Source organism: Nematostella vectensis, chromosome 9 (genome assembly GCF_932526225.1).
Source record: "Nematostella vectensis chromosome 9, jaNemVect1.1, whole genome shotgun sequence".
Taxonomy (NCBI): Eukaryota; Metazoa; Cnidaria; class Anthozoa; order Actiniaria; family Edwardsiidae; genus Nematostella; species Nematostella vectensis.
The window spans coordinates 10934470-10951278 of NC_064042.1; the positions used below are offsets into that span (position 1 = coordinate 10934470).

The window sequence follows — 16809 nt, forward strand, 5'->3', positions numbered from 1 at the left end:
GAAGACAATATAATTCCACATATATCTTTGGGTGTCCACGGTTTTACTGTCGCTGTAACAATGCACTGTTAATAAGAACAAGAGCACTGTCTGACCTACCTAATGGACTCATTTTGTGTGCGTCTAACTTTACGCGCAGAAGCGTCAAACGTCATAAAAGTCATGGACATACTACGCAACGACTGGCTGTTGTTGAAGCGCTGCGTTATCCGTGCGGCTTTTTAGACAAACGCACAAAAAGTCAATCTATTATGGTAAGCATCACGCGCACTCAAACTTCAACACAGGGTGCTCAACTCTACGGTTTAACGACCGTCGTGATTGTGAGTTGGCTACCGTGTCACGGAAACCGCCAGGAAGCGCAGGCCCTCGAAAGCAGACGAGATACATAAGCACAAACGCACCATCCTAAACAAACAAGAAACATTTCGGACTTTATTCAAACCGCACAGGTGGGTTCCCTGAGCTGATAAAAGAAAACTGCAAAATAAACCAAACAGTCACTATGGCATAAAGGCTTTATTTAAATGAAATAACCGATATACAAATTGTAAAACTAATACAGAAAATTTGAAAATAAATAACGCTGACAAATCAAATAAATAACGAGCTAGTGCAGCAGAATGGTTCAAAGAAAGAACTATATTAGTCACAAATATCTGAGTTGAATGTTTCGTCTACGTATGCACAAGTCAGTCCTTCCTGTCTTTTTCTAGGAAACTTTTTGACAGTCGAGGAAAACGGTATTCCCGTTCCTTCTGCAGTTTACCAATTATTTTTCTCTGTCACAAGCTAAGAATTGGCAGTGATGAGGTCATGGCAGCCCGTTGAACACATTCTGTCCCAAACATCAGCCTTGTCCCTGATCTTCTGTTCGGGAGCCCTGTAGTTAGCCGTCAGGCAAGATCGGCTTTGCAAGAGCCAGCCCCCTTTACTGTGATGTTACAACTCTTAGTGACCTCAAGACGCCCGAGATCGTATATATAATAGGGTGATTTAGATCCACGACGTCGTCAAGAGGACGCCGCCTCGCGCATGTTCTATTGCCCGCGCACGCTGATTTTTGCCGGCGTCCCATCATGCTTTTTTTACGTCCTCTTCAGGACGGGTCGTCGGCAAAAATTAGCGTGCGCGCGCAATAGAATGTGCGCGAGGCGGCGTCCTCTTGCCGGCGTCGTGGATCTAAATCACCCTAATGAATGCATGAAATGCCGTCCTGAACAGGACGATGGACGCGACGCCAACTTGAAAAGCGTGCGCGCGCAATCGAACGTGCGCGAGTGGATCTAAATCACCATATTGTAGACAGGTTGTGCCCTATTCCTCTTTTCTCCTGGAACCATCATTAAAACTTGTATTCTCTTTAGGGACGTTCAATTCACTCATAGTGATAGGACGTTCATTTCACTCATAGTATTACAGCCACCTCTCAAATACATCCAATAAAACATATTCACACTTCATACTAGCATGTGGAGTTCCCGTTCCTCACACTTCATACTATCATATAGAGGTCGCATTCCCTTCCTCTCACAACTGCATTCAGGAAAGATCGCCCGCTTTCGTATCATCACAGCGAGGAAACGTTAAGGAGAGCAGCAGACGAGACGGTCTCCCTGTGGGCCTCAAGCCCAGTCCCCTCGTTTTCCTGCTGGACCTCCTCGCGTCCCTGGAATGGTGGTTAAGGGTGTGGTTAGTCAGAAAGAGGACTGTACAACTAGAAGGGTTGGGGATGGTATTGTGCTTATCCAGTTTAAAGGGCGAAGAAGCACTAGAGAGGTGGGCGGGAAGTACTCGTGGATGGTCCGAGGGGTAGGGGGCGTCAAATAGAGGGGGGCGTTTGTTAGAGGGGCGTTCATTACAAACATGATGGATGGTCCGAGGGGTAGGGGGGCGTTAAATAGAGGGGGGCGTTTGTTAGAGGGGCGTTCATTACAAACATGATGGATGGTCCGAGGGGTAGGGGGGCGTTATATAGAGGGGGGCGTTTGTTAGAGGGGCGTTCATTACAAACATGATGGATGGTCCGAGGGGTAGGGGGGCGTTAAATAGAGGGGGGCGTTTGTTAGAGGGGCGTTCATTACAAACTAAGGTGGCTTAGGGGGGCGTTCATTAGATAGGAGGCATTTATTAGATCATTTACGGTAAGGCATAGGAGAGGGCTGGGGTGTCGTAAGTTGTAAGAGGGGGGGGGGGGGGGGGATTGAACGTACTTCAACCTGATAAAGTTCTATCTCGTCTTCTGATGAAGAGAAACACTTCCGGTAATTGAAAAGAAGGCGAGGATCCACGTCATCGCACTTATGGTCACCTAGCAACGATAAAGAGACACTATAAGGTCATCCAGCAACAAACATGCTAGAGTCACCTAGCAACGACAAGTATTACTATGGAACAGCATGGAAACAAACGCGCTATAAGCAACGGCAAAAATATACCAAGGTAACCTAGAGAACGGACAAAAACTAACAAACACGTTAATTTTCTTTGTTATTTAATCTTTTTGATTTTGGTTTGGTCATGAAAAGCTTCTTCCTGCTTATAGTTTTAGATAACTCGGTCAAGCGATGATTCGTTTGAAACCTGGGCTACTAACTCTAGCTATCTCGCAGAGAAAAGGCTTGATATTTTCTCAGTTTTACTGGCAAGCCTACGTTTTCCCTTACCTGGGAAAAGATAGCTGACTAATAGTCCGAACACGAAAGTCACGCCAAAACAGGCACCGCTGTACCACAGGAACGACAGCCTGTACAAAGTTAGGCCTTCATAGCTGTAAAAGCAGGAAAAAGACAATGAGCAGATACGTTCGTAGTGAGAGTGAGCGAGCAAAAGCATCAAACTTTTGGTGGAGAGCCCTGACTCTTAGCTCTTGATATCAGACAGATCATGGACGATGTTTAGGGTCCCCGGGCCCCCGTCACCAACTCCTTTGATTTTGTTTTGGATCAATGTTAGACATATGATGTGACACAATCGCGAAATAACCATCTAAAACAAAGTTTTATACTTTATTTGTTACAGCCAAATTCGTTGTTGCGCGACCTCGGCGAATCCAAAATCCTTGTCTTTATTGGGAATAGCGCGTAGTCAGACACAAACTTTGGGGGCGGTTTGTATGGTTTTGATTGTCTGGTGTGATTGACTACGCGCTTTTCCAAAACGAAGAAAGGAACCTTTGGATTGTTGGAGGTCACGCAACAACGAATTTGGCAATAAATTCAATCGAAATAGTCTCCACAAATCAACCATAGGAAATTGATGTTTTTCTCACACATTCATTCTCACTTATTCATTCTTCATCTCTCATACGAATGGCGGCTAGGAGAGTAACCCTAACCTGTGGGGTGGCTGTGGTGGAGGAGTGGTCACGTTGGTTACGGGTGCCGTCGTGTTTAAGCCTGATTCACATCCAGATGTGGAGACGGGCGGTAGACTAAGAGGTGGTGGGTACACTTGGGCACCGATGCCGATCCACAGACCAAAGGCGAAGCCGAGCATAAGCCCCACCAGGGCACCCTAGGGACACGGATAACCATAGATTAAGACAAGCAGTAGTCACCTTTTTCAAAATACGTTGTCAGCGCAAATGTCAAATAGCAATAGGCCATTCCAGCTATAATTTTGCGCGCAAATTACCATAGAAACTTACCTCAACTACCAGAATGCAGCGCGCGCATTTTTAAGCTTGCACCAAACGAAGCGCGCGCTGCATGACGGTAATTGAGGTAGGTTACCATGGTGAGTGCGCGCGTATGCTTATAGCTGGGATGGCCTATTGCTAAAGGTCAGTTCTGCTATCGAAAAATACCATGGGACATATTGTGTATCCCCGCGTGGCAGGTCGGACCCTCCCACTTGTCCCTGGGGTATTAGAGGGGTGGGCCCTCGGGGGAAGAGGGACTCTCCAGTAAAGTAGACGGGGGAGATCGTCACATCTTTTAGGGTATGAAATTTCGACCAGCTGCCATCTCTTAGGGGGTGTTGAAGGATTTTTCCGATTTTGCCATCTCTTAGGGTATAAAATCTCTTAGGGTAAAAACTATTATTCCTAAGGGGATGTTTAACGTTTTTCCCCGATTCTGTTATCTCTTAGTGTATAATATTCGACCAATTGCTATTCCTAAGGTGGTGTTTGACGTTTTTTTCCGATTCTGCTATCTTATAGGGTTACAAAAGTCTTTCGACCACACCCAATTTGCTTTCTCTTAGGGGTAAGAATTTCTGTTGACCACGCCCAAAAAGCCCTCCCTTAGGGTTGAAATCGATTTTGCCGACGATCATGGGTAAGAATGGAATACTTTCTATCACTACTCACTCTAGTATTAGCTTTCCTTGTAAGCATCCCCAGACAGAATATCCCTACCACAGGGCCACCGACCACGCCAAACACCCGGTAGAACGTCTACGAGAAGCAAGGAAGCAAGTCAGTAAATCATAAATAAGATATGATACACTGAAACTGGCAATCGACACTGCCAAATTTCCGTCTAGAGAGATGAAAATTTGGTAAAGTGGACTTAAAGATTTTTGGTTTTTGTTTTAGTATCCTGGTTGGGCGTTTTGTTTCATCTGATCTATACATAAAAATGAATGGCTTGAAAGCGATCTTGTGTAATTTAAGGTAGAACAAGATACGACAACGATAGCCTAATAATTTGCGTCAACAAATCACGTGATACCGTGCGGATCACATGATAACCTGGATGTTGTCCCATACCGTAAGGATGGCTCCCATCTTCATCGCGAGGAAGGAGAGGCCGACAGTCAGCACGCCGAAAAACAGCGCTAAGAGGAAAAGAAAGTCACTTAAATCATAATAATATATACACTCAAATACTTACTACTACAATCGAATGTTATACACGCCCGGAACACTCGCCTAGCGTGGTACCCGTACAATCGAATGTTATACACGCCCGGAACACTCACGTAACGTGGTACCCGTACAAATGTTATACACGCCCGAAACACTCGCCTAGCGTGGTACGCGTACAATCAGATGTTATACACGCCCGGAACACTCGCCTAGCGTGATACCCGTACAAATGTTATACACGCCCGAAACACTCGCCTAGCGTGGTACGCGTACAATCAGATGTTATACACGCCCGGAACACTCGCCTATCGTGGTACCCGTACAATTGAATGTTATACACACCCGGAAAACTCGCCTAGCGTGGTACCCTTCACCCCTGCTCTTTGCTCATGTTAGGTCAGTGACATCACCACATATTCGTAAAACAAAATACTATATAACGGTCACCCTAATGCTGCATCAACAAAATAAATATATAGAACTGTTATTCAGAAGGAGAATAATTCAAATTCCAACAGGAAAACTCCGTTAATATTAGTATTTTATTTGTTCTTTCCTCATCAATTCCGCACAGAAACGGAAATGATCTGAAGAGAGAGACTACAAGAAACCATGACTACTAAGTAAACAAATCAAAGATGAAGTAAAAAAAAATATGAAGGTTTTGAAATAGGGAAGCTCGTCGGAAAAAAATCAAAAACGTTACCTTAATGGGCGTGTCATGTTTATAAGAAGTGGATGTGGTTCATGCATGGGTAACAAATTGATAAATCCTGATCTATGAAAGCCATGTAAACGTCTACAGGTACCACTAGAATACACTAGTCAGAATGTTTTCAAACCTGGGTTTGTCCTTTTTTTACGCTGATTGCTAATTGCTTGAAAAAGAAAATGGCAACTTATGCAAACTTTTTTAAGTTTAAAATTGCACACTCTAAAAGTTAACACTCTAAAGTTACAAACAGCGGACCGGGTAAACTGAGAGCTCAGAGATCTAGTGATTTACCGGCAGCGATAATTTCTCTGCACATTTCTCGTAAAACTAACTTCGACTAAAACTAATCGACGAGCACTGATGCTTATCATCAATCAGCAGTAAAAGAACAGTGATGTGTGTATCACAACTCCACCCACAACATCTATCAGGCAACTCAAGTGGTGAACACCTGATACTAAGTACCATTTCTATATTGTTGACACAGACGGGGTTCCCAGCCATAAGGCCTTCAGGATTAATATAACATGGCCCGAAGGTTTGTTCCCAAAATACGAAAATATTATGAGGATTTCCGCATTAAGATTGTCTTATTGCTGCATGATAGACTACAGTCGCCAGGATATCAACATCACTACAATCAACTGAATGGTTTCTTTAGCCGGGAACTCCATAAATTCATAGTATTTTTATTGAATAGAATAAAGCGTTTTTGGCCATTTTATTTTTATAAAGAATAAGGATTAAAGGGCGAGGGTAAATACCATCGTTTCACTTTTTAATTTAGAAATTTTTGAAAAAGGCCATTCAACTAAATTGGTATCTCTATTTTTAAAAAAAAATCACCGAATTGCTTCTAAGCATTTTGCTTCAACTTCGATTTCTGCATATCTTGACTTATACCATCTAAGAATTTGAAAACCTGAATTCAAAAATAGCGGGGAAACCGTGGCTTAACGTGTGTACCCCGCGAGTTCTAATTCAGAACTCGCAGGGTTAAAAAATAGCGGGGAAGCGGTGGCTAAACGTGAGTACCAGCTGTGAGTTCTAATTCAGGAATAAAAGCAACGATGACTGCAGAAATGGATTTACAATTAAAGCCATTTTACTACCATCGACGACGTGAAGACCCCAAGTGTTATGGTCTAGCGAGGACTGTGTACCAGAATATTACAGTTCGCTATGGTAAAACAAAAGGTTCTAGGCTAATTTTTATTTTTGGGACTGTATAACCGATATAATTTTATCGAAATTTTCTTTAAATTAAAAGTGTTTATTATGCACGTATTTTTATGGTCACGTTCTTGTTGCAGTTGCCTTCGCCTTTGGTTTAGCTCTCTTATAATTGCTGTGAAGATTTGGTAAAGGTGCTCACTGCTGCATAAACCCTTTTACATGATACCGGTCGAATTTTCGACTGTAAACAAAGTGAAAAATTCGCGGTTACACGGGCAAACAACGTTTCCTGTAGAAATTTTTGGGCGGTCGAGCTTGATATCATGTAAAAGGGGCCTAACTTTTGACTTGATTATGTCACTGCCCATCAAAGCGACGAGAGTGTTCACAAGCGCTCAATTCTAAACTAGTTTCGATAAAAATGAACTCGTTCTTATAGTTCAATCTTTTCTGACGGATCTGACGTATAAAGATGGCTAGGTTACGGCGCGAACGTCCCCGCCCTCGATAAACTGAGAAACCTGGAGATTTAACGTGTCGCGGTTAGGAAGAAAACAAAATGTATCAGAATGCATTTCACATGTCTGGCCTTTTGAATCTCTATTTTTTTTTCTGCCATTGCCGAGGTTCCCGGGCATAAATATGTTTTTGGCCCAACTCAGGTTTATTTTAGCCCGAGCGCAGCGAGCTATTACTATTACAATTAACTTTATAGGGCATTAAAAAAATGAATAAAGTCTATTTTTATTCAAAAATGCAAGAAAAATTTTGAGCGGGATAAAATGTATTTAAGCCAGCTGATTTGTTCATTTTTGCCCGTAAAATGCACAGCAATGCCCTATAAAGTCGTTGTAATACCTACTCTGCAACCTAGATGTTTGAGATACTTTTTGTAGATCTAAAAACTAAAATTTTGTTTGAATTTCTCGTGTCTAGAGTTTCCAGGCAATATCCATCCAAGCTCATACATCATTCAATCAATTTTTCTACTAAAACTAGGGGAATTTTCTGACTTTTTATAAGTGTTACTTTTCCAAAATGGAACTTTACCATCTTGAATTCACGGTCTGAAAAAGCCTCAAAATATAAGAAATAATCTGAGTGATTAAACGCTGTTTTCAACCAAGACAAGCTCTCCCTTTTTTCTAACATCCTTGGGGCGAAGAGTGGAAACAAGGTAGCGCGAAAACCAGCCATTCATCACAGTCGCTCTTGGTCGCCCGTTTGTTAAAAACAAATTATAATGAGCTTTGGGTAACAAGCGACATTCGTTCGCAAAAACATGGTATCACAGAATCCATGAACTACATGGAAGACGCAACAATCCTGATTGTTACCAGGGGGATCCTTCAACTCAGCCATCACAAATCACAGCCACAAAAACACTTGAAGTGTTTAATTGCCAAAATGTGTTTTTTTCGAATAGTTGCGTTCCCTGGGCTCATATCAAACCTATACAAACCACAGTGTTTAGATAACAATCCGCGTGCATTAAAGACTAAATATCCGATCCTCCTTGCTAATACATGTAATTCCTAAATGGCGATTCAGGCCACTAAACTTGCAGGCCGTCGCGTAGACCTTTTCCGATCAAGTTAGTGTCTGTTTTCATGATTATCCCCTCCTTAAACAGATTAAACGCGAGCGTTCTATAAAGAACCTCTTGTGTGTAGACAGGTAGTAGACAAACCACACGTGGAAACCCTCAAAGAGGAAAAGGTATTGGACTTGGTTCTTTATTTCTGCATTTTTTTGGCTTTCAGAAGTAAAAAGCTCTTGTTCTTCAATAGACATGGTCGTGCCGGTGTTGTATTAGATAGCTGCACTTAATGATAAAGAGGCGTGATAACATGTCATTGCCGGTTGAAAAATACGCAAATTACTATTGATATCGAAGTAGGCGAAAGCCACGCAAAGGCCGAGCAAAGTAGAAATCTTTCAGTGAGATACATAGGGGCCACCTGCTGTACAAGCAAGGTTACTATCTTATTAAATATATTTAATCGGGCTCTTAGTTTAGTTTTCTGGGGGTGGGGTGGTACCAGTGCAAAAGATAGTAATTTTAATAATCAGCTAATTATACTGGTTAGAATTGTTGTAATTCAAGAAGAGGCTAAGCCAGGAAGAGTTTGGTTAAGAGCAGAAACTTTATTTGCTAGATAAACTCACTTTTCGACACTCTTACACGTTTCAACTCCCTTCTAGCTTCAAACAAACAAACAAACAAACAAACAAACAAACAAACAAACAACAAACAAACAAAACAAAATCTAAACAGGCTACCTGACGACATGGCAAAATGTTTTAATATGAAAATGATTTGCATAACGTTATTGAAGATTCGTCTTTAGGGTTACTTATCATGTACAAGATGAATTATTAGAAGTCTTACGTCAAGTAAAAGCTATTGTTCTTTCCTTTTCTCATTGGTTCTTCACAGAAAATTATCAATAAGACACAACACGGCAAGTCCATGTCTCAAGCAATTCTCTCAAAATCTAACTAGATCTGCTATATCTTTAACTTTTATGTTTGCTCAAAAACGATCTTATTGGGGGGGGGGGGAAGTTTCACCATGCGACGCGCGCTAGCGTGGCCACCTTTACATTTTGTGAAGTAATTAGGATGTAAGAAACGTACTGTCTGATTGACATGAAGCTCACTAACCAACCAGCAAAAAGCAAAAAGTACTTTAGTGCACATTAGAGCACAACGGAATCCTCCTTGTTCACGAAGTCCGTGTAAATCCAGCCTGTGATTCTTGCATGCTGATTGGCTAATTTCTTAGAACTTGCAGGCGTTTACCCGGTGTTCGCTATTCGCCGAGGAGTGAGCGAAATCTTGTTTTGTTCTAACCGCCCGCGAGCCGGGGTCAAAATTAATAAAAACAAGATGGCGGTCACGACTCAGCGGATAGCGGTAAAACACCGAGTGAGCATGCTAACACCTTTTTAGAACTTTGTATTGGTAACCACGGTACCGCGCGTAAGTCAAAGGATAATAAAAAAATTACTTAGTTCTTTCATCGATGATAAAAAGTCATATGGGCGTAGTGCATAACAACTTTGCACCAGTCCTCATGAGCAGAGCCGCGGGGTACTGCGTACGGGGTGACGCTTACCTAGTATTTTGGTGTACTTGGTAGCCGTGCTTTCCGTCATGGTGCGGTTGTATATCTTATTGAAGGGTCGAATGATGTCTTCAAGAACAACGGCAGCGAGAGAATTGAGACCGGACGACACCGTGCTGAAACGAGGCGAACACATTTGGTTATCAAAAATAGCAATGGAAACGGAAACTAAAGAAAACGACAAGAACGATAATTACAAAAGTCAATGAACATTACTCATGATTCAATTCTTCTAGTGCCATCGCAAGCAGAAAAGTTTAAACTTTAGGCTCTAACATACTATACACACTACGTTTATTTTATTTATTTTTTATTTTTTTAATGAACGTCCCCAATGAAAAAAAAAACAAATTGGAAATTGTAAAGATCGTAAAAATATATTTGGAGGAAAACCTGAAAGGCAAATGAAAACCAAATGAAAAAGACAAATATAGAATATTTACAAGTGGGCTGTGCCGAATATAATAAGTTATGGAATTACATTTCCTGAATACACTCATTACTAACACATATAACGAAAAGGCTACGCCTATTTTGCAAGATTCAGGATGATAGCCGGAGAGAAAAAAAATGAAAGAAACGCATTTTAGGTGATAGCAGATAAAGTAACAACCTCTAAACCGCTGTATATTAAACGGTAGGCGATTACTGTTATTGTTTGATCCTATCTGAGACACTGTTCTGGCTATTACTCAATTTCGTGCGAGGAAGGTCTAAAGAAAGATCTGCAATCGGAGACAAGGGCCATTACAGGCAATTTAGGGTTGAATAATAAGAACAAAGGGGAAATGGGATACAACCCTGAGACAATCAAGCAAGGCGCCTAACGCATCAAACAAATGGAGAGGGAATCAAATTGGGTAAAAACATGGCCTGCCTCCTAATGTTTCACTAAAGCAAAGTGGTTTTCGGCTTGATTGTAATTGCTTGCGTAGTTGCACAACTCACTTTAGCTTTCAGAGAACCATTAAATTGAGATATTCGCGAGTAATGTCGCTTTCTAGTGTTAAAAAATATATGCACTTAGACTTGACAAGGTTTTTTTTTTTCATTAAAAGACTAAACACATCAAGGCTACCATACGCTCGGGGATTACCTAAACATCGTCATTGTTAATAGATAATAATATGCAATATTTGGGTTAAGGGCAAAAGTCTGAAAAAGTCAAGCTTCACAGAATAAAACCATTGTTATCACACAAAAAATGCATCATCGAGAGACAGACGAACAAATGCAGTTATAAGAGAAAATTTGCAAAACTTGGTGCATCCTACAAGAAGGCGTACGTATTTTTATCAATGAAAGCCTTTGTACAAATTGCAGATCAGTGGCACGTAGTGGAAAGCTAAGTGCACATTTTATCGTACTCTCCGGCTCAAGAGGTTTCTAGTTTTAAAACGTCCCTTAAACAAAACAAAGAAGGCTTTCAATTACATTTTTTACGAAACCAACTAACCTTCACAAAATTTCAAACACTTTATAATCTAATTTCTCCGTGCGTGCGGTTTGTAGGGATGGTAATTCCCAGCTTAGGACTTCGTCTACCGTAACTTAATCATTTACACTGACTCCGAGCATTTGCGTTAAATGTTGTTGGTATTGTTATATTTATACACTCATCTTCTCTGTCCTTATTACGGGTGTTTGATCCTTGATAGAAAAACCCTCATCCCATCTATAGTACAGAGCTCAAAATTGTCCTCATTGCGTCACTGTAGGCTAGGCTGGCTTCAGTTTGGACGACTCTCCCTCCCCAACCCAATCTCTCACGTGACCGGAAACATACGCAACAGAAGAGGGGTGAAGACAAAAGCTAACAAGAAAGGGGGAAACACGCAAATAGGGAAGGTGAATAGAGAGATAGGGTGGGAGGGGGGGGGGGGGGGGGGGTGAAGGGCTAGGGGATGGAGACCGAGACAGATGTGGAAAGGGAATGATGTGTTAAAGTCTCAGTGGCAGTCTAATTTGGTCACAAACGCGTCTAAATAAAATATACTTGTTTAGCAAGGTTTTTTTTATATTTCCATCATTACTGTTAACGTGAAAATAGTATAATACTGGTTTAACATTTATAGAAAATTAAAAAAGGAATATCAAAACGCTTGCAAAACTATTTATTTTCAATGTTCGCTCAATTCAAAGCGAAATCCATAAAGACCGCTTGAACAAAAGCGCGCGAAGGTTCGAGAAAGTGATGATTCGTACCCAAATTTAAAGATAAATCTCTAATCTCCATTTTCAGCGAGCTAAGATGCACTCAACACAGATTTCCTATAACCGATCTTTTACATTTGAAATATCCTGTAATCCTGTATATCCTTAGTAGTAAAGGGTAGAGCAAGGGGTGCTTGGGTATGAAAATAGTAGGTATAAGGGTGATTTGGCTGCAAATGTGGATCTTGGATGAAATGTTCTTCCTTCTACAAAATATCACTATTCAACTGCACAAAATTATCGAGAAAAAACTGTTGAGAGGCATTTTAGAAACAAGGAAAGCAGAGAAACTAAACCTAATCTATCTTCCATAATCCACCCACGCCCCACCTATTCACGAAATACAAATACGAGATACCAACCGCTTACTTAGTAGTATCTACAAAACATGTCTGTTTATCCCTGCTTTATGATAGTGTTAAAAGTTATGGAGTGCTTCTGGCAAAATGTGATATTCTGAGTATTTTTCAAGCATATCAAAACCAGAGGAAATTTTCCTCTGAAAAAGATAAGCCCAAGTTACGCTTCTGTCTCATTTCCTCCCTCGCCAAGATTTCACGATAGCGAAAGGCAGACGAGATTTAAAAGCTAAGATTTTTTCAAGTTTGCCTTTTCTTAACAAAGAAATAAGACTAGCCATATTATGTTCCTGTTTGGCGGTCCGATATTGTGCATTCTTTCGGTCAAACGTCTCATCGGACGGAAAAACGCTTAAAACTTTCGTTTTAACAGACCATTTAGTTGTCACAAGAGTTGTATTTACGATGACTCAAACTTAGCAGAGTAAAAATAAAAAAAGGTTTTAAAGGGCTTGAAGGTACCCTTTACACGACAGAAAAAATCTTCGCTCGATAAATGTTACGTAAAAGCGCAAACTAATAGAGCTAGAAAATATTCTTGGTTGAGTCTAATTCGATAAGCACCGTATAACAACTCGGCTATACAAACAAACACATGGGATTTAAGGGGGGGGGGAGGGAGGGGGGTTAAGGTAGGAGGGTTAGAAGGATATAAGGCTTAGGGCTTGGTTAACGGAAATGTTTTTTATGTGTTTTTAATCTCTCGTTTTTATCGATTTTAACAAGAAATTGCGGAAACAGTTATCAGTGATAATGAGTTGTATGTTTTTTGACTTGGTAACAAAAATTGGGAAAAAATATCATGAACCAAACTGGAGAAATATGAACCTAAATACGAAGACCTGCTTAGTATAACCCCCATATCTAGGTTTGGAAACACTTATATTTTATTGCAGTTATTGGATGCAACGTCAGCAATCTCGATCGCAGTTTCTTGAGTTCTAAATCCCGTAAATGTTTGGTGAGCTGGTGATTCTGCTAAGAGATTTTAAGTCACAAATTGGTCACTTTGTGGGTGTTATCTTTGAAAGTTGTCTGAATGGGATAAATGCAATATCACAGAGACTATTATCCGATTTACTTCTCAAACCTGACAGGGCTTGAGAGCAATCTGACTACAAGCCAAATGGTCAGTGCCACTGTAATGACAAACGGATTTACACAGCTTTCGCGAAAAAGAATGCAAGCTAAGTTCAAACTTCAAGCTCCATTACATAAAACATCAACACAAAAGAGACATGATTTAATAGAGGGAAGCATACATTCTATTCAAGATTTAACAATAAGGTTTTCTATTTCAAACGCCAAAATAACAAACGAATAAATCAAAGAGACATACCTTAGGCTTTATTGGATAAAACACCAACACAGCAAACTAAATTAAGGAAGCACGTTTCCAATTCATAATAAAACTCGTACGTTTTTCATTTTTAAAAGCCAAAAACAAGGAAAAATAGGAATGACACGAGTTGCAATATTTCGTCAACTGAGTATCAAGAGTCATCGCGAGGACCCAATGGAAAGAAATGAACTCGATCAGGGTTAAATTCCATGGTTTCTGAACAAAGAGACAAACAAAATATCAAATTCTCTTCTACAGATCTACTACTCCACGAAAGTTTTAGAGAACAATTTGTCGATCTACCATTTTATATTTTCCCATAAATCTCTTGTTTCGGAAATCAATCGTTCTGTGTGCGTAAACATTTACCTAACACATCGGTTATTGGTAAATGTGCAAGAAATGTGTCGTTATTATTAGATTTTTAATTTCAAAACGTAGCGTGAGATTTCAACTTCTCTTCCACCTATGGTTTGTAATTTCAGCTGAATTTCCTAAGCTTTCAAAACAAAACAAAATCAAATATATACAAACATTAGCTTATTAACAGGTGTAGCTTATGCAAAGATTTCTACTCTTATTTACTATGCTTTCTACGGTCCCAAATGCAATAATTACAAAACTCCAGCCAACTCATCAATGAATTTATATTTGTTCTTTGACAGTTATAAAACATCTCCAGAAATATCGAGTTTCTAAAATACAGACCCAACTTTTTTCTGTGAAAAGGACAGTTTGTGTAAACTGTATTTTTAAATATCCCTCCGAAAATGAATCCCAAATAAAGCTGGGAAGTTTATTCGAAAAATGAAATATGAAATCGCGTTGAAATATAGAAATCTCTTGTCGTCGAAAATGCGAGAACAATATTACATCAGTTTTGGAGTCAACAATACCCTGGGAAGAATCGGAGGGGGTGGGGTGGGGGGTTGGTTGTTGGAGGAATGGTAAGAGAAAATAGCTCCAATGAGAATGGGGGTTTTGTGCCATCGAATCGGAATCACTCGATCGAGAGATATGGGGTCAATTTGTATCACCACTGGCAACAAAATCAAGATTTGTGATAGATATCTAAAATAGTCACAATAAAAAATGTAAATACATAAACAGAAACATTTTGACAACAACCAAGTCCACATAAACCACACAACGGTTAAGCTAACACATTGTAAACAAACGTTACGCATTTCCTTTTTGCTTCTTCCTAAAAAAAAACGGAAGCTTTTTAAATACAACAACAGTTAATTGGTTATAAAATATGGGACAGCGGTTGTTATTTATTTGCACTTCCTTAGTAAACAAAAGCCACTTGGAGTGATTGTCATATTAGGAAGATAACTTTACTATTCTACCTATATTATACCTATAGCGATCGAACCATAATGTGATGTTGGGAATTATGCTGACATATTATTAGTATGGATATTACCAAGAAAATAAAACGAGACATTCGGGACAATATTCCAGACCTTTAACACAGAAGACGATATCGATAAAAAATGGTATTTTTTAAATTTTATAGTTATTGCCACACCCAGGGAATACTATATTCACAGTTCTAAAATAAGCGAAGGTAATTTTTACGTCGTACTCACATTAAACACACGATCAAGGAGAGAAGAAAAGAAAAACGCTGCGACAGACATTTTGAATACATTTTCGACAGGAAGTTGAGAGCTACCTCTAGCAAGAAGAAAATATAGCAGCGCGATAATCTCACAATCATCTTTCTAAAGCTTTAAGCTGACAGTTCGAAATGACCAATAAAACAAAAACAAGTTCAAACTCCTCCAACGCAAAACCCTTACACCTCTGGTGTTTTTACTGAAAGTAGCAGATCTTAAAATCTGAGGGTCTCTTTAGTTGTTTTTCCCTTTTAGTTCTTAATCTATCTGATTTCTTTGTCAGTGAACTTGATTTCAGCTAATAAAAGATTTGGCAGAGCGAAAAAAAAAAAAAAGAAAAGAGGAGATTTGACAGACAAAAAAAAGGAGGAAGTTACTCGTGATGAAGTACAACGCAAAACCTTCACACATTTAGTGCTTTAACTTAAAGTAGCAGTTCAAGTCTGAAGGACCATCTACTTTATTTCGCCTTTTTGTTTTTGAAAGAAGGGGAAGGAAAATGAAAAGAAAAGAAAAAAAAACAGAAAAGAAAACGGTCAAAACATGACTCTTTTTTGTATGTTTTTTACCGTTCTATAATTTTTTTTTATATTTCCCACAGCCCGTTTTACCAATTCTTTACTTTTCCTTCCCTTATCTTTTATTAACTGCTAGTATTACTTTTCACTTTCACTCAACCAGATTTTGTGTGGTCTTGTAATCAAACCTTAAAGGATCAAGTCTTACGGCACGTAAGTGAAAATAAAACCATCATTTTAGCTGAAATAATACTGGTAACTAATACAAATTAAAAATACAGATATAATTTCATCCCCATTTTAAAATCCCGGCCAAACATGAGCTCCGTTTGCGATTGTTTGCGACATTTGAGGCACGTCGTAGATATTCGCCAAGTTGATATCGTGACGAGATTTCCCGCCTTTTTCTCAAGCTGCAAGCGTGCCTCCAATGCCTTTGGGAATCCGCCAATTCTATAGCGCATAATGACATCGATTGTATCATAATTACTCAATATCAAAATAAAAATATAGATCAATCCCTCTTATCACTACAGTATTCGATTGAATTTAAAGCATTCAGACAAGTCTATATGCGAATCTTTATTTCGACAATTTTCTTGAAACATTACTACGGGTTTTTACAGTTGTGTTTATCATATGGCACATAATTTTTATCGAATATGACATGGAACATTAAAGTGAATATTTCAAAGAATTAATTGTCCGCCTTATCTAGTAGTTTAAAATAATTCGATGCAAGCCGTTTAAAACTCTGTAAATTTGCCAGAGAAAATCCCGAAAGAATAGATGCAAGAAGCCCTAAAAAATAAAAGGAAATTCCAAGGTAATTACTGGCACATCTCTCTTTGCATTGTATTTGAATTTAGTTTCTTTTAAATCAGATAAACTCTTCATTACTTTCCCAAAATTGA

General features: G+C 39.5%; 1 protein-coding gene across 2 annotated transcripts in view; it reads right to left on the bottom strand.

The window, feature by feature from the left end:
* Nucleotides 1–504: 504 nt before the first annotated feature.
* The window catches only part of LOC5512656 (sodium-coupled monocarboxylate transporter 1), a 50888-nt gene continuing 34583 nt past the window's right edge, over nt 505–16809 (bottom strand). The window contains exons 9-15 of one of the 2 annotated variants that reach the window (XM_048731969.1): nt 9829–9953; nt 4718–4785; nt 4316–4402; nt 3338–3516; nt 2667–2770; nt 2220–2311; nt 505–1669 (exon numbers count right to left, since the gene is read on the bottom strand). In XM_048731969.1, the coding sequence (XP_048587926.1) occupies nt 1571–1669; nt 2220–2311; nt 2667–2770; nt 3338–3516; nt 4316–4402; nt 4718–4785; nt 9829–9953 (754 nt within the window). In that variant the 3' untranslated portion in view covers nt 505–1570. Of the gene's footprint in view, nt 1670–2213; nt 2312–2666; nt 2771–3337; nt 3517–4315; nt 4403–4717; nt 4786–9828; nt 9954–16809 lie in introns of both variants that reach the window. The other variant, XM_048731968.1, reaches the window with a different exon arrangement.